The sequence below is a fragment of the Salmo salar genome, chromosome ssa22 (genome assembly GCF_905237065.1).
Source record: "Salmo salar chromosome ssa22, Ssal_v3.1, whole genome shotgun sequence".
NCBI classification, from domain to species: Eukaryota; Metazoa; Chordata; class Actinopteri; order Salmoniformes; family Salmonidae; genus Salmo; species Salmo salar.
This window is the reverse complement of record NC_059463.1, coordinates 54,273,459-54,301,391: the sequence shown is the minus strand read 5'-3', so window position 1 is coordinate 54,301,391 and position 27,933 is coordinate 54,273,459. Positions and strand designations below refer to the sequence as shown.

Genomic DNA, 27,933 nt, shown 5'->3' with positions numbered 1-27,933 from the left:
TTGCTAGCCCTAATTCTGACTTGTGCTCTGATGATTTGTGCTCTCGTAAAAGCTTGGGTATTCTGATCACTAACACTGGAACCGTGTTATCTAATTGATCAATAGAAAGTGTGGGTTCACAGCTCCAATCCAGATGTGTTAGTAATTACTGAGACATGATTAAGAAAGAGTGTTCTGAACACTGACGTTTACCTTTCTGGTTATAACCTTTTTCTCGCTTTATTGGCTGTAGCACCGGCCTGTTCCCTACTTGTCCTAAGCTCTCTCCTGGCCCCTGAATGTGTCCTGCTAGGTGACCTAAACTGGGACATGCTTAAACTGCCTGACCAAATCTTAAAACAATGGGGCTCCCTAAATCTCTCTCAGATCTTTACCAATCTCACAAGGTATGACCCCAAGCACCCAGAAAAGCCTACTCTCCTTGATGTTATGCTCACAAATAATCCTGATAGGTTTAAGTCTGGTGTTTTCTGTAATGACCTTTGTGATCACTGTTTTACAGCCTGTGTTCGTAATGGCTGCTCAGTTAAACGACCTGTCCTGATTTGTCATAGATGCTTACTGAAAAACTTTAATGAGCAAGCCTTCCTTCATGACCAGGCCTCTGTAAATTGGTATAGAATCAGCTTGATTTTTTTTATCTTTTCAGTGCTATTGTTAACAAGCATGGCCCCATAAAGAAAATGAGAATTAAAAACAGGTTCAGCCCCTGGTTCGATCTGGCAGAGTTACTCCACCTCAAGAGCACTATTTGGCGAAAGGCTCTGCACACAAATATTCAGGTTGACTGGCTGTCATTCAGGCATATGAGAAACAAGTGTACTCAAGCTCACTGGCTGTCATTCAGGCATATGAGAAACAAGTGTACTCAAGCTCACTGGCTGTCATTCAGGCATATGAGAAACAAGTGTACTCAAGCTCACTGGCTGTCATTCAGGCATATGAGAAACAAGTGTACTCAGGCTATCCAGAAGGCCAACATTAGTTACTTTAAGGTTGCAGTTCTCTCTCTGTGGGTCTAACCCCAAGAAGTTCTGGAAAACGGTGGAAGACCTGGAGAATAAACCCTCCTCACAGCTGCCCATGTCCCTTAATGTTGATGATGTGGTTGTTACTGACAAGAAGCACATGGCTGAGCTCTTTAATCACCACTTCATTAAGTCAAGATTCCTTATTTGACTCAGCCTTGCCCCCTTGCCCATCAAACACTTCCTTATCTCCCAGCCCTTTTAATGCGACTAGCTCTTCCCTCTTTTTCCACTGTTAACAACACTTGTGGCTGCTTCGCGTGATGTATTGTTGTCTCTACCTTTTTGACCTTCGTGCTGTTGTCTGTACCTAACAATGTACCATGTTTGTGCTGCTTCTATGTTGTGTTGCTACCATGCTGTGTTGCTACCATACAGTGTTGCTACCGTGTTGTGCTGTCATGTTGTGTTGCTGCCATGTTGTGTTATTGTCTTAGGTCTCTCTTTATGTGGTGTCATGGTGTCTCTCTTGTTGTGATGTGTGTTTTGTCCCACATTTTTATTTTAATCCCAGCCTCCGTCCCCGCAGGAGGCCTTTTGCCTCTTGGTAGGCCGTCATTGTAAATAATAATTTGTTCTTAATTGACTTGCCTAGTTTAATGTCATAGCGTTGACTATCATCAAAAACTTTTAAGGATTAGCCCCTTTTGTTACATTTTCGCCTAAAACGACATACCCAAATCTAACTGCCTGTAGCTCTGGCCCTGAAGCAAGGATATGCATATTCTTGGTACCATTTGAAAGGACACACTTTGGAGTTTATGGAAATGTGAAAGGAATGTAATAGAATATAACACAGTAGATCTGGTTAAAGATAATACAAAGAAAAAAACAACCGTTCTTTTGTACTTTTTTTGTACCATCATCTTTGAAATGCAAGAAAAAGGCCATAATGTATTATTCCAGCCCAGGTGCAATTTAGATTGTGGCCATTAGAAGGCATCAGCGTATGTGCAAAGTTTTAGACTGATCCAATAAACAATTGCTTTTCTGTTCCAAATTTTGTATCAAGACTGCCCATATGTGCTTAATTTGTTTATTAATAACTTTTCATGTTCAAAATTCACTGTAATAGCTACTGTAAAGTGGACAGTGCAGCTAGATTATCAAGATTTTAAGCTTTCTGACAATATCAGATATGTCTATGTCCTGGGAAATGTTCTTGTTACTTACAACTTCATGCTAATCGCATTAGCCTACGTTAACTCAACTGTCCTGTGGAAGGGACAACGATCCCGAAGAAGTTTTAAATGTGAAGACTGTTAATTTATCAAATCAATTCTCTGTCTGTAATTTTATTATGCGATTAAACTAATCATGTAACTTTAACTAGGAAGTCGGGGCACCACAGTAAAATGTTTAAAGAGTTTCTATTTCCTGAATTATAACTCTTCAGATATTTTCATATCTTATCGATTACAGTCACTTATTAATGTATTATTATCTCATCAGTCATATTCTGAATGTGAGAAACCCTTGGATATCTGCACGAACCCTAACATAGATCATGAATCAGCGATATACACATTGGCTTAATTATTGATTTACTAACTAACTTAATCAATCAATTAATTACATAAACACACACACATAATATGTCATACAGACATTTGATGGGGGCACGTGTGTGCTCCACACCAGACAGTGCAGGGTAGACAAGATTCTGCAAGTCAACAGGGCCATGAGGCTGCTTTACAGGCTCACGAGTCAGAACAGGTATTCTAAGCACAGTTTTTTTTCTTCCTCTACAAGCCTCCGTTTAAAAAGAGCTGCTGTCAGTTTCTGCATTGCTCAAAATAACCTTTTAAGTGAGCATATTGAAATCTGTGATACTTGGTATTGCTAATACGCAAAGGAAATGTATTCACAGAATGACAAACTATTATAAAACAGGTAAGGCAAATACATTTAATCAATGGTCTAAAATTGTATAAAAAGAGTCAGTGTTAGTCTTAACCAAAGGAGATTAGTGGAAACTTAATTGGGGAGAACGGGCTCGTGGTAATGACTGGAGCGGAGTCAGTGGAATGGTATCAAATACATCAAACACATGGTTTCCAGGTGTTTGATGCCATTCCTTTTGCTACGTTCCGCCCATTATTATGAGCCATTATGGTCTTAACCAGGACTGGAGGGCAACAAGATGGCTCCACGGCCATAGTGAATGTTAACCTGGGCAGCTCGCAGCTGGGTTTCCCTTTGTAGTCCGTGATAGTTTTGCAAGCCCTGCCACATTCAATGAGCATAGTAGGATTCGATCTTAGTCCTGTATTGACACTTTGCCTGTTTGATGGCTCGTCTGAGGTCGTAGTAAGATTTCTTATAAGCGTTCTGTATTAGTGTCCGGCTCCTTGAAAGCGGCAGCTCTAAACTTTAGCTCAGTGCGGATGTTGCCTGTAACTCATGGCTTCTGGTTTGGGTATGTACTGTATGTACGGTCACTGTGGGGTCAACGTCATCAATGCACTTATTAATGAAGCCGGTGACTGATGTGGTAAACTCCTCAATTTTATCGGATGAATCCCGGAACATATTCCAGTCTATTGAGCGTGTTACTGGTACTTCCTGTTTTAGTTTTTGCTTGTACGCAGGAATCAGGAGAATAGAGTTATTGTCAGATTTGCCAAAGGGAGGGCGAGGGAGAGCCTTTTTTAAAGTTATTCAAGTGTAAATTATCAAATTTACCATAGATTACCTGTTAATTACCAAAATGACAGAAGATTCTGGTAAATTTGGTAAATTAGTGGTATCGACAAGACCCAAAGACCGTTCTCTGAATAGATTGTTCCCTCTTCCTCCCTCAGTAGCAGACGAGAAGAAGAAGGATGGAGAGATGGAGAATGATTTGAGTGACACAGAGGACATATCAGACATGACAGACTCTCAGAAGACCAACAAGCTGTCAGAGATCTACTCCACCACCATACCCAGTGTGGACTCTGCCATGGAGTCCTGGGACGGATCCGGCATTGACGCCGGCTACGGAAGCCAGGGTAAAGACTAGTGGTAGACATGGTGAAATGTGTGGAAGGGTTATGGTTATGGTTAGGGCCAGGGTTGAAGCTAGGGTTAGTGGTAGACCTATACATGGTGTTATAACGTAGTCCTGGGATGGCTCAGGAATTTACACTTGCTACGGCAGCCAAGGTGAGACCAGTGGTAGACCTATACAGGATGTCTATAGGGAGACCAGTGGTAGGCCTATACAGGATGTCTATAGGGAGACCAGTAGTAGGCCTATACAGGATGTATATGGGAAGACCAGTGGTACAGTAGGCCTATACAGGATGTCTATAGGGAGACCAGTGGTAGGCCTATACAGGATGTCTATAGGGAGACCAGTGGTAGGCCTATACAGGATGTCTATAGGGAGACCAGTGGTAGGCCTATACAGGATGTCTATAGGGAGACCAGTGGTAGGCCTATACAGGATGTCTATAGGGAGACCAGTAGTAGGCCTATACTGGATGTATATGGGAAGACCAGTGGTACAGTAGGCCTATACAGGATGTCTATGGGAAGACCAGTGGTCGGCGTATACAGGATGTCTATGGGAAGACCAGTGGTAGGCCTATACAGGATGTCTATGGGAAGACCAGGTCCGGACTACCTCAGCCATGATGCTATCGTCCATGTTTGCTTATACAGGTTGAAAAATAGAAATATAGTTGTTTTATTATACCCTATCCACCTCTTTCTCATGGTCCTTCCATTTGTTGTCTCGTTTGTGTAGAGCATGTTCTCTCTCTCTCTTTCTATGTTGTGTCTATTTAACTCTATATGGCCCATCTCTCTCCCTCCCTCTGCAGGAACCTACATCCACCAGGCAGCAGGCATCGCCCTGCACCCCCATGAGTGGAGGAGTGCCAAGCAAAGGAACAGCCCCCCACCCCCGGCCCGCCGTAGTAAGAACTACCCTTTTAGTGACGGGGGCTTCAGTGAAGACGACTGGGACAAACCGTCAGGGTAAGACTCACTGTGGATACCCCCTGTACGGTGTACATTTCAGGACATCCTCAAGCCTCAAGCCTCACATCTCACCCCTCCTTGTATACTGTACTTACTGTGGACACTGTAAAGTGTGTAGGTGATATGCACACCTCATATACGCATTCAGGGTAAGACTCACGGTGGACTGGAGATCTCATGGTAGTAGCAGGTCTTTACAGGTTGCAACTAGTGTTGGAAATTTCTGGTACGTTTTCCCCAAATTCCTACGTTTTCCAGATATCTTGGTTGGAAGATTCCTGGAATCAGGAAGCAATAAGTAGAAAATTAACAATCCTCCAACCAGGATTTCTAGAAAACCTGGGAATTCTTGGAAAACAATGGAAGAACCCGTGACAGTATCAGGTGTTTGCAGGTTGAAACAATGGTAGGCCCCATAACAGTATCCGTCTTTGTAGGTTGCTTCAATGGGAAACCCAATGACTTTACCAGGTCTTTGCAGTTAGCAACAATGGAAGAACCCAGGACAGTGTCCGGTGTTTGCAGGTTGAAACAATTGTAGTCCCCATAACAGTATCCGGTCGATGGAAGGCCAATGACAGTATCCCATATTTGCAGGTTGCAGGGTTTTTCTAGATATTACACAAGGACCTGTGCAACCCTCATGACAGCACAGCCGTTAAATTCTGATGAAGGCAGATTGCAGTCGAAACTTTGGTATTTCTGAAATGTAGGCTTATTGCTTCTGAGCCACGAGAGTGCAGCTTTTCTGCTCTATTTGCCTCTACACTCCTAGAAAAAAGGGCTCCAAAAGGGTTCTTTGTCTGTCCCCATAGGATAACCCTTTTTGGTTCCAGGTAGAAACCTTTTTGGTTCTTCTGTGGAAAGGGTTCTACATGGAACCCAAAAGGGTTCTTCAAAGGGTTATCCTATGGGGACAGCCGAAGAACCATTTTAGATTTTAGATAGCACCTTCTTTTCTAATAGTGTAGCTGTGTGACCTCAGAGCTGCTTGTGATGTCGCCATCACTAAACATCTGAGTGTCATGAACTGTCCCTGCCACTTAGGGTCATTTAACTGTCCACTATGATGCCTCTGAGTCAGTGGTACGTTACATAGAATGTTATAATGATCACCGAGCGATGGGGGCTTCAATAAAGATGACTAGGACACACATTCAGGGTAAGACTCACTGTGAGACAGACTCTCACTCAGAGATATCACTGAGACCCACAGACTCATGTCTGAATACCCCATAACAGTACCAGGCATTTTGCAGGTTGCAAAAATGAACTACTCATAGTCATGAACTCAGAACGCCTTAGACTAGGTGCTTCATGTTAGTCCACAAAGTCCTGTGCAGCCTTCGTGACATCAAACCCACCTAAAGCTGGACTCACAGATAGGGCTGCAAAAAAGTCACGTCATTGTTTCTGCCTGAGATTGGATTTTACCTCTAGTTGTGTGCTCAAGGCCTCAGAGCTGCTTGTGACGTCATTATCACTAAGTCACTAGTGGAGAGGGTAATGTATGAGTGTATCAGCCTCCTCTTAGCACCTCCTCTAAGGCTCTGGCCCCATGTGTACTCTACCATCCAGGCTGTATCACAACCGGCCATGATTGGGAGTCCCATAGGGTGGCACACAATTGGCCCATCATCGTCCGGGTTTTCCCGGTGTAGGCCGTCATTGTAAATAAGAATTTGATCTTAACTGACTTGCCTAGTTAAATACATGTTCAATTGAAAAACTTTTTTTTAAATTAAAATTAACTGCTCTTAAACTATCACATGATGTCTCTGATGCAGGTTTACACAACATGGAGAGACTTACCATAGGTTGATGTTCCCACCTATAGACTATAGAATTACCAGAGCGTAGGTTAATGTTCCTGACTATAGACTATAGAATTACCAGAGCGTAGGTTAATGTTCCCGACTATAGACTATAGAATTACCAGAGCGTAGGCTAATGTTCCCACCTATAGACTATAGAATTACCAGAGCGTAGGTTAATGTTCCCACCTATAGACTATAGAATTACCAGAGCGTAGGTTAATGTTCCCACCTATAGACTATAGAATTACCAGAGCGTAGGTTAATGTTCCCACCTATAGACTATAGAATTACCAGAGCGTAGGTTAATGTTCCCCACAGTAGACTATAGAATTACCAGAGCGTAGGTTAATGTTCCCACCTATAGACTATAGAATTACCAGAGCGTAGGTTAATGTTCCCCACAATAGACTATAGAATTACCAGAGCGTAGGTTAATGTTCCCACCTATAGACTATAGAATTACCAGAGCGTAGGTTAATGTTCCCCACTATAGACTATAGAATTACCAGAGCATAGGTTAATGTTCCCACCTATAGACTATAGAATTACCAGAGCGTAGGTTAATGTTCCCACCTATAGACTATAGAATTACCAGAGCGTAGGTTAATGTTCCCACCTATAGACTATAGAATTACCAGAGCGTAGGTTAATGTTCCCACCTATAGACTATAGAATTATCAGAGCATAGGTTAATGTTCCCACCTATAGACTATAGAATTACCAGAGCGTAGGTTAATGTTCCCACCTATAGACTATAGAATTATCAGAGCGTAGGTTAATGTTCCCCACAATAGACTATAGAATTACCAGAGCGTAGGTTAATGTTCCCACCTATAGACTATAGAATTACCAGAGCGTAGGTTAATGTTCCCCACAATAGACTATAGAATTACCAGAGCGTAGGTTAATGTTCCCACCTATAGACTATAGAATTACCAGAGCGTAGGTTAATGTTCCCCACCTAGTAGACTATAGAATTACCAGAGTGTAGATTAATGTTCCCACCTGTAGACTATAGAATTACCAGAGCGTAGGTTAATGTTCCCACCTATAGACTATAGAATTACCAGAGCGTAGGTTAATGTTCCCACCTATAGACTATAGAATTACCAGAGCGTAGGTTAATGTTCCCACCTATAGACTATAGAATTACCAGAGCGTAGGTTAATGTTCCCACCTATAGACTATAGAATTACCAGAGCGTAGGTTAATGTTCCCCACAATAGACTATATAATTACCAGAGCGTAGGTTAATGTTCCCACCTATAGACTATAGAATTACCAGAGCGTAGGTTAATGTTCCCACCTATAGACTATAGAATTACCAGAGCGTAGATTAATGTTCCCACCTGTAGACTATAGAATTACCAGAGCGTAGGTTAATGTTCCCACCTATAGACTATAGAATTACCAGAGCGTAGGTTAATGTTCCCACCTATAGACTATAGAATTACCAGAGCGTAGGTTAATGTTCCCACCTATAGACATAGAATTACCAGAGCGTAGGTTAATGTTCCCACCTATAGACTATAGAATTACCAGAGCGTAGGCTAATGTTCCCACCTATAGACTATAGAATTACCAGAGCGTAGGTTAATGTTCCCACCTATAGACTATAGAATTACCAGAGCGTAGGTTAATGTTCCCACCTATAGACTATAGAATTACCAGAGCGTAGGTTAATGTTAAAAATTGTCAAAGACCCCAGCCACCCCAGTCATAGACTGTTCTCTCTACTACCGCATGGCAAGCGATACCGGAGTGCCAAGTCTAGGACAAAAAGGCTTCTCAACAGTCTTTACTCCCAAGCCATAAGATTCCTGAACAGGTAATCAAATTGCTACCCGTACTATTTGCATTGTGTGCCCCCCCCACCCCTCTTTTTTACGCTGCTGCTACTCTCTGTTTATCATATATGCATAGTCACTTTAACTATACATTCATGTACATACTACCTCAATTGGGCCGACCAACCAATGCTCCCACACATTGACCTACCGGGCTATCTGCATTGTGTCCTGCCCACCACCCGACAACCCCTCTTTTACGCTACTGCTACTCTCTGTTCATCATATATGCATAGTCACTTTAACCATATCTACATGTACATACTACCTCAATCAGCCTGACTAACCGGTGTCTGTATGTAGTCTCGCTACTATATATAGCCTGTCTTTTTACTGTTGTTTTATTTCTTTACCTACCTATTGTTCACCTAATACCTTTTTTGCACTATTGGTTAGAGCCTGTAAGTAAGCATTTCAATGTAAGGTCTACAGTCATGGCCAAAAGTTTTGAGAATGACACAAAAATTAATTTTCACAAAGTCTGCTGCCTCAGTTTGTATGATGGCAATTTGCATATACTCCAGAATGTTATGAAGAGTGATCAGATGAATTGCAATTAATTGCAAAGTCCCTCTTTGCCATGCAAATTAACTGAATCCCCCCCAGAGAATGTCCACTGCATTTCAGCCCTGCCACAAAAGGACTAGCTGACATCATGTCAGTGATTCTCTCGTTAACACAGGTGTGAGTGTTGGAGATTACTCTGTCATGCTGATTGAGTTCGAATAACAGACTGGAAGCTTCAAAAGGAGGGTGGGGCTTGGAATCATAGTTCTTCCTCTGTCAACCATGGTTACCTGCAAGGAAACACGTGCCGCCATCATTGCTTTGCACAAAAAGGGCTTCACAGGCAAGGATATTGCTGCCAGTAAGATTGCACCTAAATTAACCATTTATCGGATCATCAGGAACTTTTAGGAGAGCGGTTCAATTGTTGTGAAGAAAGTCCATGAAGCGCCAGGACTGTCTCCTAAAGTTGATTCTGCGGGATGGCACCACCAGTACAGAGCTTGCTCAGGAATGGCAGCAGGTAGGTGTGAGTGCATCTGCACGCACAGTGAGGCGAAGACTTTTGGAGGATGGCCTGGTGTCAAGAAGGGCAGCAAAGAAGCCACTTCTTTCCAGGAAAAACATCAGGGACACACTGATATTCTGCAAAAGGTACAGGGATTGGACTGCTGAGGACTGGGGTAAAGTCATTTTCTCTGATGAATCCCCCTTTCTGATTGTTTGGGGCATCCGGAAAAAAGCTTGTCTGGAGAAGACAAGGTGAGCGCTACCATCAGTCCTGTGTCATGCCAACAGTAAAGCATCCTGAGACCATTCATGTGTGGGGTTGCTTCTCAGCCAAGGGAGTGGGCTCACTCACAAGTTTGCCTAAGAACACAGCCATGAATAAAGAACGGTACCAACACATCCTCCGAGAGCAACTACTCCCAACCATCCAGGAACCGTTTGGTGACGAACAATGCCTTTTCCAGCATGATGGAGCACCTTGCCATAAGGCAAAAGTGATAACTAAGTGGCTCGGGGAACAAAACAGCGATATTTTGGGTCCATGGCCAGGAAACTCCCCTGACCTTAATCCCATTGAGAACTTGTGGTCAATCCTCAAGAGGCGGGAGGACAAACAAAACCCCACAAATTCTGACAAACTCCAAGCATTGATTATGCAAGAATGAGCTGCCATCAGTCAGGATGTGGCCCAGAAGTTAATTGACAGTATGCCAGGGTGGATTGCAGAGGTCTTGAAAAAGAAGGGTCAACACTGCAAATGTAGCAGTGTAGGTTCCGTCCCTCTCCTCGCCCCAACCTGGGCTCGAACCAGGGACCCTTGCACACATCAACAACGCAAGGGGAACAACCACTTCAGGTCTCAGAGCGAGTGACGTCACTGATTGAAATGCTATTAGCGCGCACCACCGCTAACTAACTAGCCATTTCACATCGGTTACACTCACCCCCCCCCCTATTTGACCTCCTCCTTTTCCGCAGCAACCAATGATCCGGGTCAACAGCATCAATGTAACAACCTGGGCTCGAACCAGGGACCCTTGCACACATCAACAACTGACACCCCACGAAGCATCATTACCCATCGCGCCACAAAAGCTGCGGCCCTTGCAACGCAAGGGGAACAACCACTTCAGGTCTCAGAGCGTGTGACGTCACTGATTGAAACGCTATTACCGCTAACTAACTAGCCATTTCACATCGGTTACACTCACCCCCCCCCCCTATTTGACCTCCTCCTTTCCCGCAGCAACCAATGATCCGGGTCACGGCCCCAATGTAACATCGGTTACACAAATACTGACTCTTTGCATCAACTTCATGTAATTGTCAATAAAAGCCTTTGACACTTATGAAATGCTTGTAATTATACTTCAGTATTCCATAGTAACATCTGACAAAAACATCTAAAGACACTGAAGTAGCAAACTTTGTGGAAATTAATATTTGTGTCATTCTCAAAACTTTTGGTCACGACTGTACACCTGTTGTATTCGGCTCACGTGACAAATAAACTTTGATTTGATTTGACAGGACACTAGTCTATCTCCTGTTTCTATAGCGTGAGGCAGTTTGATATACTCCCTGGACAGGACACTAGTCTATCTCCTGTTTCTGTAGCGTGAGGCAGTTTGATACACTCCCTGGACAGGACACTAGTCTATCTCCTGTTTCTGTAGCGTGAGGCAGTTTGATACACTCCCTGGACAGGACACTAGTCTATCTCCTGTTTCTGTAGCGTGAGGCAGTTTGATACACTCCCTGGAGAGGACACTAGTCTATCGCAGGCCCATTCCCCCAACCTATCCACTTTTAAAGCTGAGTGCCAAGCGAAGTCTTGGTATGACATGGCCGGGGGGTCGAACTCCCAATCTCAGGGCGGATGCTCTAATCACAAGGCCATTGAGTTGGTCCTGCTTCAACAGTATAATATAATAATAATAGGCTTTGTAATATGCTGTGATGTATTATACTATTCTTGTAGCACCAGGAAGTGAACGAGGAGGAGCTGTTGAACTAATGGTTCCATTATCCAACACGTTTCAGTCTTGCTGTCTTAAATCAAACTTACACTACAGCCACAGCTTGGCTTCTGGTAATAACCTGCATCAACCCACTTAGCATCTAACATATAGAAGATTTATATCAGCTATTAGAATACATCGATGTCATTAAAACATTCAAAAATTGTAAAGATTGAAAGCCTGTCTTTTTTATTTGTTTTATTTGTTCACGTACCTCTTAGCCTCTGTCTCAACTCTCTGTCTCTGTCTCTGTCTGTACTGTCTGTCTCTGTTTGTACTGTCTGTCTCTGTCTCTGTTTCAAATCTCTGTCTCAACTCTCTCTCTGTCTCAGCTCTCTGTTTCTGTCTCAGCTCTCTGTTTCTGTCTCAACTCTCTCTCTGTCTGAACTCTCTTTCTCTGTCTCAACTCTCTGTCTCTGTCTCAACTCTCTGTCTCAACTCTCTGTCTCAACTCTCTCTCTGTCTCAACTCTCTTTCTCTGTCTCTGTCTCAACTCTCTGTCTCAACTCTCTTTCTCTGTCTCTGTCTCAACTCTCTGTCTTTGTCTCTGTCTCTGTCTCTCTCTTTCTCTCTCTCCCTCTCTCTCTCTCTCTCTGTGTGTGTCCCAGTCCCTGTCTCTCTCTCTTTGTTTTTGTCTCTCTCTCTGCCCCCCCCTCTCTCTCTCTATTTCTCTCTCGTCTCAAGTGTTCAGTGTCACAACTGTGAATTCACACTGTAGGGCTTCATGTACCATTCTCCTCTCCTGTCATACACACTGTAGGGCTTCACGTACCATTCTCCTCTCCTGTCATACACACTGTAGGGCTTCACGTACCATTCTCCTCTCCTGTCTTTTCTTTGCTCAAACAACCCTTAAGCATCGTTCTTTGGGTTCATCATTTGGTCATTTCTTTTCCCCCTGACCGGCACATTTACATTGACATTTTAGTCATTTAGCAGACTCGCTGCTGTTACATCAGCTGTTGTTGTTGAAGGCCTGTTGGTGAGCTGTGGGAGTTTTGATAGCTGTGTGGTGGTCTTTCAGGGCTGCTCAGTTGTAATGGTTACTGTGTTGCCAAAGATACACCAGCCAAGCTGACAGCAACTTCATCATAAAAAATAAAAAATAATGTATTTAACTAGGCAAGTCAGTTAAGAACAAATTCTTATTTACAATGACGGCCAACCCCAGGTGGCGCTGGGCCAATTGTGCACCACCCTACGGGACTCCTAGGCACGGCCAGATGTGATACAGCCTGGAGTCAAACCAGGGACTGTAGTGACGCCTCTTGCACTGAGATGCAGTGCCTTAGACCACTGCGCTACTCTAGAGCCCGAGTGGTGCAGTGTTAGACCATGAGGACATGTTCATGTACCGACACGTTACATGTAACACGTGTTGTTCTTGATGTCACAGACACACCAGCCAGCTCACTGTGATGCCATCAAATAAAATACAGTTGTATTTGTCACATGCTTTGTAAACAACAGGTGTAGACTTGCAGTGAAATTATGACTTATGGGCCCTTTCCAGCAATGCAGAGAGAAAATAAGAGAAACGGGCCTCCTGAGTGGTGAAGCGGTCTGAGGCACTGCATTTCAGTGGTCTGAGGCACTGCATTTCAGTGGTCTGAGGCACTGCATTTCAGTGGTCTGAGGCACTGCATTTCAGTGGTCTGAGGCACTGCATTTCAGCGGTCTGACGTGCCACTACAGCCTCGGGTTTGATCCCAGGCTGTGTCACAGCTGGCCGTGACCGGTAGCCCAGTAGGGTGGTGCACAATTGGCCCAGCGTCGTCCGGGTCAAGGGAGGGTTTGGCCCGGAGTGATTTCCTTGACTCATCGTGCTCTAGCGACTCCTTGTGGCCGGAGCCTGCAAGCTGACTTCTATCGTCAGTTGAGCGGTTTTCCCTCTGACACGTTGGTGCGGCTGGCTTCTGGGTTAAGCGAGCAGTGTGGTAATATGCAGTGCGGCTTGGCAGGGTCATGTTTGGGAGGACGCATGACTCGACTTTCGCCTCTCCCAAGCCCGTTGGGGAGTTGTAGCAATTAGACAACACAATTAATAACACAATGACTAAATACACAATGTCTAACGGTAACTTGGCTATATACTCAGGGTACCAGTACTGAGTTGATGTGCAGGGGTACGAGGTAATTGAGGTAGATATGCACATATAGGTAGGGATAAAGTAACTATGCAACGGGATAGATAATAACAGCAGCAGTGAATATTATGAGTCAAAAGAGTTAGTGCAAAAGGGTCAATACAAATAGTCCCGGTAGCTATTGGTTAACTATTTAGCAGTCTTATGGCTTGGGGGTAGAAGCTGTTTAGGGTCCTGTTGTCATCTGTGGATCTGTTGGGGCGGTATGCGAATTGGAGTGGGTCCAGGGTATCTGGGATGATGGTGTTGATGTGAGCCAATACCAGCCTTTCAAAGCATTTCATGACTACAGATGTGAGTGCTATGAGGCGATAGTCATTTAGAAAGGTTACCTTGCTGTTCTTGGGCCCAGGGACAATGGTGGTCTGCTTGAAACATGCAGGTATTACAGATGGGGTCAGGGAGAGGTTGAAATGTTAGTAAAGACACTTTCCAGCTGCTCTGAGTACGCGTCTTGGTAACCTGTCTGGCCCCACAGCCTTGTGAATGTTAACTTGTTTAAAGGTCTTACTCACATCGGCTATGGAGAGCGAGATCACAAAGTCGTCTGGGAAAAGCTGGCGCACTCATGCATGGTTCAGTGTTGCTTGCCTCGAACCGAGCATAGAAGGAATTTAGATTGTCTGGTAGGCTCGCTTCACTGGTCAACTCACAGCTGGTTTCCCTTTGTAATCCATGATAGTTTGCAAGCCCTGCCACATCCGACAAGCGTCAGAGCCGGCGTAGTAGGATTCGATCTTAGTCCTGTATTGACGTTTTGATTGTTTGATGGCTAATCGGAGGTCATAGCGGGATATGTTATAAACCTCCAGATTAGTGTCCTGCTCCTTGAAAGCGACAGCCATAGCCTTTAGCTCAGTGCAGACGTTGCCTGTAATCCATGGCTTCTGGATGGTATACGTACGTACAGTGAGGGAAAAAGTATTTGATCCCCTGCTTTTGTACGTTTTCCCACTGACAAAGAAATGATCAGTCTATAATTTTAATGGCAGGTTTATTTAAACAGTGAGAGACAGAATAACAACAAAAAATCCAGAAAAACGCTTGTCAAAAATGTTATAAATTGATTTGCATTTTAATGAGGGAAATAAGCATTTGACCCCCTCTCAATCAGAAAGATTTCTGGATCCCAGGTGTCTTTTATACAGGTAACGAGCTGAGATTAGGAGCACACTCTTAACCCTCCCGTTGTCCTCCTATTATGCCTACTCCCCGTGTCCCCCCCTGGGTCACCCTCTCCCGTCTTGGCTAAACACCCAGTGGGCACAAGTGTGACAGTATGCGTGTGAACAGCCTTTGCAGATGTATTTCTTACACCTGCAGCACACAGTGTGTGTCTTGGCGTCCTTCTTGGGTGGGCAAAGCTGACACCTCTTCCTCTTACTTGCCCCTAGCGTGGGGGTGTCAGAGGCGGCCGGGCAAGCGGCGTGCTCCCGGGCTTGTGGATGAGCCGCGGCAGTAGCACTCTGTAGGACTTTGACAAGTGCGGACGCCGCTTCGGTACGGGGGAGACGCTGCCTTCTTTGGATCAATGGCTTCACAAGGGCCTTTCCCAGCTGCTCCAGGAACAACCTCCTCTTGTTCCGCTTCCGAGGCATCCATTCGGGCTTGATCTCTTGCCATATGACAAAGGCGTTGTAGGAGGATACTTCGAGTATGTTGTGGAAGATGACTAGGGGCCAGCGGGCAGTCATCCGTCTGCAGCTGTAGGTTCCGACCACCTTGTCTAGGTTGTCAACGCCGCCCTTGTTGCAGTTGTAGTCTAGGATGAGGGCCGGCTTCCTGTTGCGGCGATCGCTAACGTCGGCCTCTGTGTGCAGCATGCTCAGAAGTAGCATGTTCTTATTTCTCTTTGCCAGGTAGGACACTACTGGCGGTGGGCGTGAAGGCGAACCTCGAGGACAAGACCTATCTGCCCTTTGACTGGAGCAGCGTGGGAGGGAGCTCGGGCTTGTTCTTTCGCACCGTGCCGACCATGGTGAGGTTCCTCTCGAGGAGCCGCTGTCCGAGTTTGTAGGAGGTGAAGAAATTGTCACAGGTGACATTGTGACCACTGCGCAGTCCCTTTGTCAGATCGAGGACGACTCGCGCACCCTTGTTCTTCTCGGGGCCTCTGCTGGCCGCCTTACCGGTGTAGACTTGCATCTTCCAAGCGTAGCTGGACCTGGCATCGCAGGCCACCCACGACTTGATGCCGTATTTGGCTGGCTTGCTGGGAATGTACTGTCGGAAAGGGCAGCGTCCTTTTTGGAGAGGGAGAAGAGATTAGCAGCGTCATTACTGGCTCTTCATTGGGGCGCATGGCATTTATGTTAACCGCCGCCTCCACTGCTGCTACTGCTACTGCTGCTACTACTGCTGCTGCTGCTACTACTACTGCCTCTCTACACACACATACACAGATACATAGACAGTACCTCTGAACGGGACCAGTTGTTTGTCCACTGTCAAGTCAGGCCCTGGGTTTTCGAGGGCCGGCAGCCGCTCCTCCCACAGGTTCCAGACCTCTCTTATGGACGCGAGTCTGTCGGTGGCGAGTCTCGCGGGTCTCGACTGGCGGTCGTCGAATCGCAGCAGCCTCGAGTACTTGTGAAAGACCTTGAGCGGCATGGTGGCGCGGAACACGGTCCTGCCTCTCTGCGTCACACAGGCTGGCCGCAGCCTCACCTCGGGACCTATAGACGCCCGCTAGGATTAGCAGCCCTATGTAGGCACGCAGGTCGGTGGAGTCCATGGCTCGTCAGCCGTCGCCGTATTTTCTCACCGCCTGCAGATTTGTCATGTCCACAATTATCCTTTCTATCGCTGGTGTGACAAACAGCTGGAAGGTGGACGCGATGTCGAGCGCATGTGAGACGGCGTAGGCCATGGAGCCCGGCGTCACGGCGGGGCCAGGGTGGCAGATCGGCCGGGGCCGGTCTCGGCTGCTGCGATAGGCCACGGAGGACCATTTGATTTTGCCGTTTTTTGACAGCAACGTCTCTCGCTCGACCTCTCTCCCTCTCTCTATTCCTCTCGCTCGCTCTGTTGCTCGCTCTATTTCCAGCTTGCCCCCTCTCCCTCTCTCTATTCCTCTCGCTCCCTCTGTCGCTCGCTCTATTTCCAGCTCGCCCTCTCTCACTCTCTCTATTCCTCTCCCTGGCTCTGTTTCCCTCTCACCCTCTCTCACTCTCTCTATTCCTCTCCCTGGCTCTGTTTCTCGCTCGACCTCTCTCCCTCTCTCTATTCCTCTCGCTCGCTCTGTTTCCAGCTCGCCCTCTCTCACTCTCTCTATTCCTCTCCCTACATCTCCCTCTCCCTCTCCCTCCGAAGAGGAGCATGACTGCGACGGGTCCTCGGCCTCGCTCTCGGGGTAGTATTTTTCGCCGTCTTCATCTTCCGAAACCTCCTCCTCCTCTTCCGAGTCACACGACTCTTCTTCCTGGTCCACACTGGAGAATATCTGTTCAAGGACCTGCGCTGCGGTGAAATGCACGGTCATGGTGACCCAGGGTCCACTCCTTGGTCTCAAACATATACTATGCCCACATACTCTTGTAGGGGAACAGAGACCACCGCCAACACCGCCACCACAATGACCAGGGCAAGCGCCGCTGACCACATTAGTAGCCTCTCTACACGGCCCGCCGCTCAGCCCCTGTTGCACCACTGTCCACAACTCATAACGATGCCCCGGGTCACTCTGACCCCACACGGACACAGGGAAACAACTCATAACGCTGCCCCGGATCACTCTGACCCCACACAGACACAGGGAAACAACTCATAACGCTGCCCCGGGTCACTCTGACCCCGCCAAGACACAGGGAAACAACTCATAATGCTGCCCCGGGTCACTCTGACCCCACACAGACAGAGGGAAACAACTCATAACGCTGCCCCGGGTCACTCTGACCCCGCCAAGACTACAGGAGGGTTATAGAGAGTGCTCCTAATCTCAGCTTGTTACCTGTATAAAAGACACCTGTCTACAGAATCAGATTCCAAACTCTCCACCATGGCCAAGACCAAAGAGCTCTCCAAGGATGTCAGGGACAAGATTGTAGACCTACACAAGGCTGGAATGGGCTACAAGACCATCGCCAAGCAGCTTGGTGAGAAGGTGACAACAGTTGGTGCGATTATTCTCAAATTGAAGAAATACAAAAGAACTGTCAATCTCCCTCGGCGTGGGGCTCCATGCAGATCTCACCCTGTGTAGTTACAATGATCATGAAAACGGTGAGGAATCAGCCCAGAACTACACGGGAGGATCTTGTCAATGATTTCAAGGCAGCTGGGACCATAGTCACCAAGAAAACAATTGGTAACACACTACGCCGTGAAGGACTGAAATCCTGCAGCGCCCGCAAGGTCCCCCTGCTCAAGAAAGCACATATACATGCCCGTCTGATGTTTGCCAATGAACATCTGAATGATTCAGAGAACAACTGGGTGAAAGTGTTGTGGTCAGATGAAACCAAAATGGAGCTCTTTAGCATCAATTCAACTCGCTGTGTTTGGAGGAGGAGGAATGCTGCCTATGACCCCAAGAACACCATCCCCACTGTCAAACATGGAGGTGGAAACATTATGCTTTGGGGATGTTTTTCTGCTAAGGGGACAGGACAACTTCACCGCATCAAAGGGACGATGGACGGGGCCATGTACCGTCAAATCTCAGGTGAGAACCTCCTTCCCTCAGCCAGGGCATTGTAAATGGGTCGTGGATGAGTATTCCAGCATGACAATGACCCAAAACACACGGCCAAGGCAACACAGGAGTGGCTCAAGAAGAAGCACATTATGGTCCTGGAGTGGTCTAGCCAGTCTCCAGACCTTAATCCCATAGAAAATCTGTGGAGGGAGCTGAAGGTTCGAGTTGCCAAACGTCAGCCTTGAAACCTTAATGGCTTTGAGAAGATCTACAAGGAGGAGTAGGACAAAATCCCTCCTGAGATGTGTGGAAACCTGGTGGCCAACTACAAGAAACATCTGACCTCTATTATTGCCAACAAGGGTTTTGCCATCAAGTACTAAGTCATGTTTTGCAGAGGGGTCAAACACTTATTCCCCTCATTAAAATGCAAATCAATTTATAACATTTTTGACATGCGTTTTTCTGGATTTTTTTGTTGTTATTCTGTCTCTCACTGTTCAAATAAACCTACCATTAAAATTATAGACTGATCATTTCTTTGTCAGTGGCAAACGTACAAAATCAGCAGGGGATCAAATACTTTTTTCCCTCACTGTACGTACGTACGGTCACTGTGGGAACGTCGTCATTGACACACTTGACTGATGTGGTAAACTCCTCAATGTTGTCGGATGAATCCTGGACCATATTCCAGTCTGTGCTAGCGGAACAGTCCTGTAGCTTAGCATCCACTTCATCGGACCACTTCCGTATTGAGCTGGTACTTCCTGTTTGAGTTTTTGCTTGTAAGCAGGAATCAAGAGGATAGAGTTATGGTCAGATTTGCCACATGGAGGGTGTGGGAGAGCTTTGTATACATCTCTGTGTGTGGAGTAAAGGTGATCTAGAGTTTATTTGCCTCTAGTTGCACAGGTGACATGCTGGTTAAAATGAGGTAAGACAGATTTCAGTTTCCCTGCATTAAAATCACCCGCCACTAGGAGCGCCGCCTCTGGATGTGCATTTTCTTGTTTGCTTATGGCCCTATACAGCTTGTTGAGTCTTAGTGCCGACATTGGTTTGTGGTGATAAATAAATAGTATAAGCTATACTAACTCAGGCAAGTAGAACCTCAAGACTTCCTTAATGTTAGAGATTGCGCACCTCCCCCTTAACCTTACCCGAAGCTGCATATTATCCATGTCCTTATTCAGACATGACCCTGAGAAATCTAGGATATTACAGTTCTTCAGGTCCGTTGATAGGATAGTCTCAAACGGAGCTCATCCAGTTTATTTTCTGGTGATTTTACGTTCACCAATAGATTGGAGAGTAGAGGCGATTTATTTAATCGCCGACATAGTCTTGTCAAGGAGCCCACTCGTTTGCCTCTCTTGCGCTGTCGCTTTTGATTCCTTGGGATTAGGGCTTGGTCCAGAATGAGTGGTACATCCACAGCTGCCGACTCGTTGAAGTAGAAATCTTCATCCAAATCGAGGTTAGTCATCGCTGTTCTGATGTCCAGAAGCTGTGGCTTAAATATTATGTACAAAAAAAAAGGTAAAATCAGCATAAAAAATCCCACAAAATATCAGAATTGGTCAGGAGCCTGTAAAATGGCAGCTACCCACCGCAGCGCCATCTTCAACCATGATGACCACTTCATCTAACATGTCACATGTGTTCTGTTTTCTTCCTGTCTTGACTGAGATACACCAGCCGGCTCCACAGTGATGACATCCTAAATGTACGTACTACTTCATCTAACATGTAACATTTAACACGTGCACCTTCCTGTGTTGTCACAGATACACCAGCCAGCCTCATAGTGACGGCATCATGCTAGACCACGAGGACAGTTTCTGGTGTCAGGCCCTGGAAGACTTGGAGACCTGTGGACAGTCTGAGCTGCTCAGAGAGATAGAGGTATTACTACAGTAACTGACCTGGGTCAATTAAGACAATCAACTGTCTCTGAACCTTTAAAAACGGAGGAATCTGCCACACACCTCACAAGGAAGATAAGAGACTGAACAAAAGTGAAGAAAAGGTCCTGCATACTTAGATCCATGTAAATTCCAATGGGGAAAGGTTTCTCTGTGTACCAATAAGACCAAAGAGCACAATTTGACAGTACAGGAAGTTGCAGGAATACAGTGGCACACATACTGAACATCCAGGTGTCTATTTGTTATTCCACTCCTGCTGCTGGTGTCCTGTTGTGTTGGGCCTAGCATGGTCACAGTAACATAGAGACATTCTTGGAAAGACTGCATACTAACAAACAATGTATGCTAGTTCTGTCCTTGAACTGTTCTTGTCTATTGATGTTCTGTATTATGTCATGTTTCATGTTTTGTGTGGACCCCAGGAAGAGTAGCTGCTGCTTTTGCAACAGCTAATGGGGATCCTAATAAAACGCCAAAATACCACAGGAACTATTTAAGCAATAAGGCCCAAGGGTTTGGTATATGGCCAATATTCCACGGCTAAGGGCTTTTCTTATGCGCAACGCGTAGTGCCTGGATACAGCCCTTAGCCGTGTTATATTGGCCATATACCACAAACTCCCAAGGTGCGTTATTGCTATTATAAACTGGTTACCAATGCTTTGTCGTACCCGTGGTATACAATCTGATATACCATGTCTGTCAGCCAATCAGCATTCAGGGCTCGACCACCCAGTTTATTATAAAAAATATAGCCTGGATCTGTTTCTGTACCTATATTAGGATGTCAATAAAAAGACAGGTGGACATCGACAATTTTTAGTTTCTGCTCGCATCTTCAGACCACAGCTGGAAACTGCTTTGGTCGTTACAGCAGTATAATGTTATTCCAGCATATTAGTCTACAGTTCCCAGTATAATGTTATTCCAGCATGTTAGTCTACAGTTTCCAGTATAATGTTATTCCAGCATGTTAGTCTACAGTTCCCAGTATAATGTTATTCCAGCATGTTATTCTACAGTTTCCAGGATAATGTTATTCCAGCATGTTAGTCTACAGTTTCCAGTATAATGTTATTCCAGCATGTTAGTCTACAGTTCCCAGTATAATGTTATTCCAGCATGTTAGTCTACAGTTCCCAGTATAATGTTATTCCAGCATGTTAGTCTACAGTTCTCAGTATAATGTTATTCCAGCATGTTAGTCTACAGCTCCCATTATTATGTTATTCCAGCATGTTAGTCTACAGTTCCCAGTATAATGTTATTCCAGCATGTTAGTCTACAGTTCCCAGTATAATGTTATTCCAGCATGTTAGTCTACAGCTCCCAGTATAATGTTATTTCAGCATGTTAGTCTACAGTTTCCAGTATAATGTTATTCCAGCATGTTAGTCTACAGTTCCCAATATAATGTTATTCCAGCATGTAAGTCTACAGTTCTCAGTATAATGTTATTCCAGCATGTTAGTCTACAGTTTCCAGTATAATGTTATTCCAGCATGTTAGTCTACAGTTCCCAATATAATGTTATTCCAGCATGTTAGTCTACAGTTCCCAATATAATGTTATTCCGGCATGTGAGCCTACAGTTCCCAATATAATGTTATTCCAGCATGTTAGTCTACAGTTTCCAGTATAATGTTATTCCAGCATGTTAGTCTACAGTTCCCAATATAATGTTATTCCAGCATGTTAGTCTACAGTTCTCAGTATAATGTTATTCCAGCATGTTAGTCTACAGTTTCCAGTATAATGTTATTCCAGCATGTGAGTCTACAGTTTCCAGTATAATGTTATTCCAGCATGTTAGTCTACAGTTTCCAGTATAATGTTATTCCAGCATGTTAGTCTACAGTTCTCAGTATAATGTTATTCCAGCATGTTAGTCTACAGTTCTCAGTATAATGTTATTCCAGCATGTTAGTCTACAGTTTCCAGTATAATGTTATTCCAGCATGTTAGTCTACAGTTTCCAGTATAATGTTATTCCAGCATGTTAGTCTACAGTTTCCAGTATAATGTTATTCCAGCATGTTAGTCTACAGTTCCCAGTATAATGTTATTCCAGCATGTTAGTCTACAGTTCCCAGTATAATGTTATTCCAGCATGTTAGTCTACAGTTCCCAGTATAATGTTATTCCAGCATGTTAGTCTACAGTTCCCAGTATAATGTTATTCCAGCATGTTAGTCTACAGTTCCCAGTATAATGTTATTCCAGCATGTTAGTCTACAGTTCCCAGTATAATGTTATTCCAGCATGTTAGTCTACAGTTCCCAGTGGTCCCATACACATGATATATTTACAGACTGGGGATGCGTCCCAAATGACACCCTATTTACTATGTAGTGCACTACTCTTGGCCAGAGACCTATGGACCCTGGTAGTGCCCTAAATTGGCAATAAGGCGTGATTTGTGAAGCATCCTGAGGAACTTTGTGGAGTCCATTATAAATGTGCTGAAACCCCTCCAGTAGCTTCCTTGCCAGGTACTGGAGTCTCAGTCTGCAGTGTGTTCTATTTTAATGTCAGTGGAAAACAGAATTTACATGACTTTATTAAGTGTTATAAGACATAGGAGTGGTCAAATGTGTTGCTATTTAAGGGGTCCGGGTGTCTTGGCTTTTCTACTCTTCTCTGCTCTACTCTACTCTATACTCTACTATACTCTACTGTTCTCTTTTCTACTCTACTCTACTCTGCTCTACTCTCCTCTACTGTTCTCTACTCTACTCTATACTCTACTATACTCTACTGTTCTCTTTTCTACTCTACTCTACTCTGCTCTACTCTCCTCTCCTCTACTGTTCTCTACTCTACTCTGCTTTACTCTCCTCCACTGTTCTCTACTCGACTCTGCTCGACTCTACTTTTCTCTACTTTGCTATGCTCTGCTCTATGCTCTACTATTCTCTACTCTATTCTACTCTGCTCTACTCTACTTTGCTATGATTTACAATGCGCTACTCTACTTTACTATGCTCTACTCTACTCTATACTCTACTATACTCTACTGTTCTCTACTCTACTCTACTCTGCTCTACTCTCCTCTACTGTTCTCTACTCTACTCTGCTCTACTCTACTTTGCTCTACTTTGCTATGCTCTGCTCTATGCTCTACTATTCTCTACTCTACTCTACTCTGCTCTACTCTACTTTGCTATGCTCTGCTCTATGCTCTACTATTCTCTACTCTACTCTGCTCTACTCTACTTTGCTATGATTTACAATGCTCTACTCTACTTTAATATGCTCTACTCTACTCTACTCTACTCTACTCTACTCTGTACTCTACTCTACTCTACTCTACTCTGTACTCTACTCTACTCTGTACTCTACTCTGCTCTCTACTCTACTCTACTATGCACTCTACTCTGTACTCTGCTCTCTACTCTACTGTGTACTCTACTCTGTACTCTACTCTACTCTACTATGTACTCTACTCTACTCTACTATGTACTCTACTCTGTACTCTACTCTACTCTGTACTCTACTCTACTCTACTCTGTACTCTACTCTACTCTGTACTCTACTCTACTCTGTACTCTACTCTACTCTGTACTCGACTCTAGTCTACTCTACTCTCTACTCTACTCTGTACTCTACTCTGCTCTCTACTCTACTCTACTATGCACTCTACTATGCACTCTACTCTGTACTCTACTCTGTTCTCTACTCTACTCTGTACTCTACTCTGTACTCTACTCTACTCTACTCTACTCTACTCTACTATGTACTCTACTCTACTCTACTATGTACTCTATGATGCACTCTACTCTGTACTCAACTCTACTCTGTACTCTACTCTGTACTCTCCTCTGTACTCTACTCTGTACTCTACTCTACTCTACTCTCTACTCTACTCTACTCTGTACTCTACTCTACTCTTTACTCTTTACTCTACTCTGTACTCTACTCTACTCTACTATGTACTCTACTCTGTACTCTACTCTACTCTCTACTTTACTCTGTACTCGACTCTGCTCTGTACACGACTCTGCTCTGTACTCGACTCTACTCTACTCTACTCTGTACTCTACTCTGTACTCTACTATGTACTCTACTGTGTACTCTACTCTGTACTCTACTTTGCTCTCTACTCTACTCTGTACTCTACTTTGTACTCTGTACTCTACTCTACTCTACTCTGTACTCTACTCTGTACTCTACTCTACTATGTACTCTACACTCTACTCTACTCTACTCTCTACTCTACTTTACTCTGTACTCGACTCTGCTCTGTACTCGACTCTACTCTACTCTACTATGCACTCTACTCTGTACTCTACTCTGTACTCTACTCTACTCTACTATGTACTCTACTCTGTACTCTACTCTACTATGTACTCTACTCTGTACTCTACTCTACTCTACTCTGTACTCTATGCTGCACTCTACTCTGTACTCAACTCTACTATGAACTCTACTCTGTACTCTACTCTACTCTGTACTCTACTCTACTATGTACTCTACTCTGTACTCTACTCTGCTCTGTACTATACTCTACTCTACTCTGTACTCTACTCTGTACTCTACTCTATTCTACTATGTACTCTACTCTCTACTCTCTACTCTGTACTCTACTCTGTACTCTACTCTACTCTTCTCTGTACTCTACTCTGTTCCTCTCTACTCTACTTTACTCTGTACTCGACTCTGCTCTGTACTCGACTCTACTCTACTCTACTATGCACTCTACTCTGTACTCTACTCTACTCTGTACTCTACTCTACTCTACTATGTACTCTACTCTGTACTCTACTCTACTATGTACTCAACTCTGTACTCTACTCTACTCTGTACTCTATGCTGCACTCTACTCTGTACTCAACTCTACTATGAACTCTACTCTGTACTCTACTCTACTCTGTACTCTACTCTACTCTACTATGTACTCTACTCTGTACTCTACTCTGCTCTGTACTATACCCTACTCTACTCTGTACTCTACTCTGTACTCTACTCTATTCTACTATGTACTCTACTCTCTACTCTCTACTCTGTACTCTACTCTGTACTCTACTCTACTCTTCTCTGTACTCTACTATGTACTCTACTCTGCTCTACTCTACTCTACTATGCTCTACTATGTACTCTACTCTACTCTGCTATGCTCTACTCTGTACTCTACACTACTCTACTCTACTGTACTCTACTATGCTCTACTCTGTACTCTACTGTACTCTACTGTACTCTACTCTGTGCTCTACTATGTACTCTACTCTACTCTACTCTGTACTCTACTATGTACTTTACTCTACTCTACTCTACTCTACTATGCTCTACTATGTACTCTACTCTCTACTCTGAACTCTAATCTCTGCTCTACTCTACTCTACTCTACTCTACTCTGTACTCTACTCTACTCTTCTCTGTACTCTACTCTACTCTGTACTCTACTATGTACTGTACTCTACTCTACTATGCTCTACTCTGTACTCTACTCTACTCTGTACTCTACTCTGCTCTACTCTACTCTACTCTGCACTCTACACTACTCTACTGTACTCTACTATGCTCTACTCTGAACTCTACTCTACTCTGTACTCTACTCTGCTCTGCTCTACTCTACTGTACTCTACTATGCTCTACTCAGTACTCTACTGTACTCTACTTTACTCTGAACTCTACTCTGCTCTACTATGTACTCTACTCTACTCTGTACTCTACTCTACTCTACTCTGTACTCTACTATGTACTCTATTCTACTCCACTCTACTCTGTACTCTACTCTACTCTACTCTACTATGCTCTACTATGTATTCTACTCTACTCTGTACTCTTCTCTACTCTACTCTACTCTACTATGCTCTACTCCGTACTCTACTATACTCTACTATGTACTTTACTCTACTCTCTACTCTACTCTACTCTACTCTACTCTACTCTGCACTCTACACTACTCTACTGTACTCTACTATGCTCTACTCTGAACTCTACTGTACTCTACTATGCTCTACTCTGTACTCTACTGTACTCTACTTTACTCTGAACTCTACTCTGCTCTACTATGTACTCTACTCTACTCTGTACTCTACTCTACTCTGTACTCTACTATGTACTCTACTCTACTCCACTCTACTCTGTACTCTACTCTACTCTACTCTACTATGCTCTACTATGTACTCTACTCTACTCTGTACTCTTCTCTACTCTACTCTACTCTACTCTGTACTCTACTCTACTCTGTACTCTTCTCTACTCTACTATGTACTCTAATCTGTACTCTACTCTACTCTACTATGCTCTACTCTGTACTCTACTCTACTCTACTCTACTCTACTTTCTCTCTGTAGGCATCCATCATGACAGGCAGTGCCATCAGTATTGGGGTGGATGGTAACAAGTCCCATAACGTCTCCCACCCTGGGGACCCCGTCAGCCAGCCCCGCGTCAGCCCTCTACGGAGGAGCTCCCTCCTGCACCACGATGCGAAGACACACCTGCACCAGGAGGTCCACCTCCACCAGGAGGCCCATCTGCCCCCGGAGGCCCAGCTCCTGCACCACGAGGCCAGGACCCAGCTGCATCATGAGGCCAAGGCCAAGAACACACTCCGGGTGTCTGAGAAGACCTGGGAATCCCGCAGAATCAAGGAGGAGATGCAGGAGATCTTGTCCCCGACCCCTCTTGAGCTACACAAGGTGACTAATGTACCCACCATGCAGGGCTCTCCAACCCTGTTCCTGGAGAACTGCCGTCCCATAGAATTTCACTCCAACTCTGTTCCTGGAGAACTGCCGTCCCGTAGGATTTCACTCCAACCCTGTTCCTGGAGAGCTGGTGCCCTGTAGGATTTCACTCCAACCCTGTTCCTGGAGAGCTGGCGCCCTGTAGGATTTCACTCCAACCCTGTTCCTGGAGAGCTGGCGCCCTGTAGGATTCCACTCCAACCCTGTTTCTGGAGAGCTGCCGTCCCGTAGGATTTCACTCCAACCCTGTTCCTGGAGAGCTGCCGTCCCGTAGGATTTCACTCCAACCCTAATCAAGCGCACTTGATTCTTATAATTAGTTGGTTGATTATCTGAATCGACTGGCGTTGGAGTGTAAACCTACAAGAGGGCAGCTCTCCAGGGACAGGGTTGGAGTTAAAACCTACAGGAAAGGGAAATGGGGATACCTAGTCAGTGACTACGGTAACCGTGGGTTACCTGCCTTGCTCAGGAGGGTAGCTCTCCAGGAACAGGGTTGGAGTTAAAACCTACAGGAGGGTAGCTCTCCAGGAACAGGGTGGGAGTTAAAACCTACAGGAGGGTAGCTTTCCAGGAACAGGGTTGGAGTTAAAACCTACAGGAGGGTAGCTCTCCAGGAACAGGGTTGGAGTTAAAACCTACAGGAGGGTAGCTCTCCAGTAACAGGGTGGGAGTTAAAACCTACAGGAGGGTAGCTCTCCAGGAACAGGGTTGGAGTTAAAACCTACAGGAGGGTAGCTCTCCAGGAACAGGGTGGGAGTTAAAACCTACAGGAGGGTAGCTCTCCAGAAACAGGGTTAAAGAGCACTGCACCACGGCAACCTG

The 27,933-nt window shown here is 44.9% G+C and overlaps 1 protein-coding gene across 3 annotated transcripts in view; it reads left to right on the top strand.

Moving 5' to 3' along the window:
* The window catches only part of grip2b (glutamate receptor interacting protein 2b), a 234,409-nt gene that overhangs the window by 175,286 nt on the left and 31,190 nt on the right, over positions 1-27,933 (top strand). For 2 of the 3 annotated variants that reach the window (XM_014168262.2, XM_014168261.2), the window contains exons 19-22: positions 3,833-4,021; positions 4,838-4,994; positions 20,273-20,390; positions 26,713-27,060. In XM_014168262.2, the coding sequence (XP_014023737.2) occupies positions 3,833-4,021; positions 4,838-4,994; positions 20,273-20,390; positions 26,713-27,060 (812 nt within the window). The remainder of the gene's footprint in view (positions 1-3,832; positions 4,022-4,837; positions 4,995-20,272; positions 20,391-26,712; positions 27,061-27,933) is intronic. The other variant, XM_045705195.1, reaches the window with a different exon arrangement.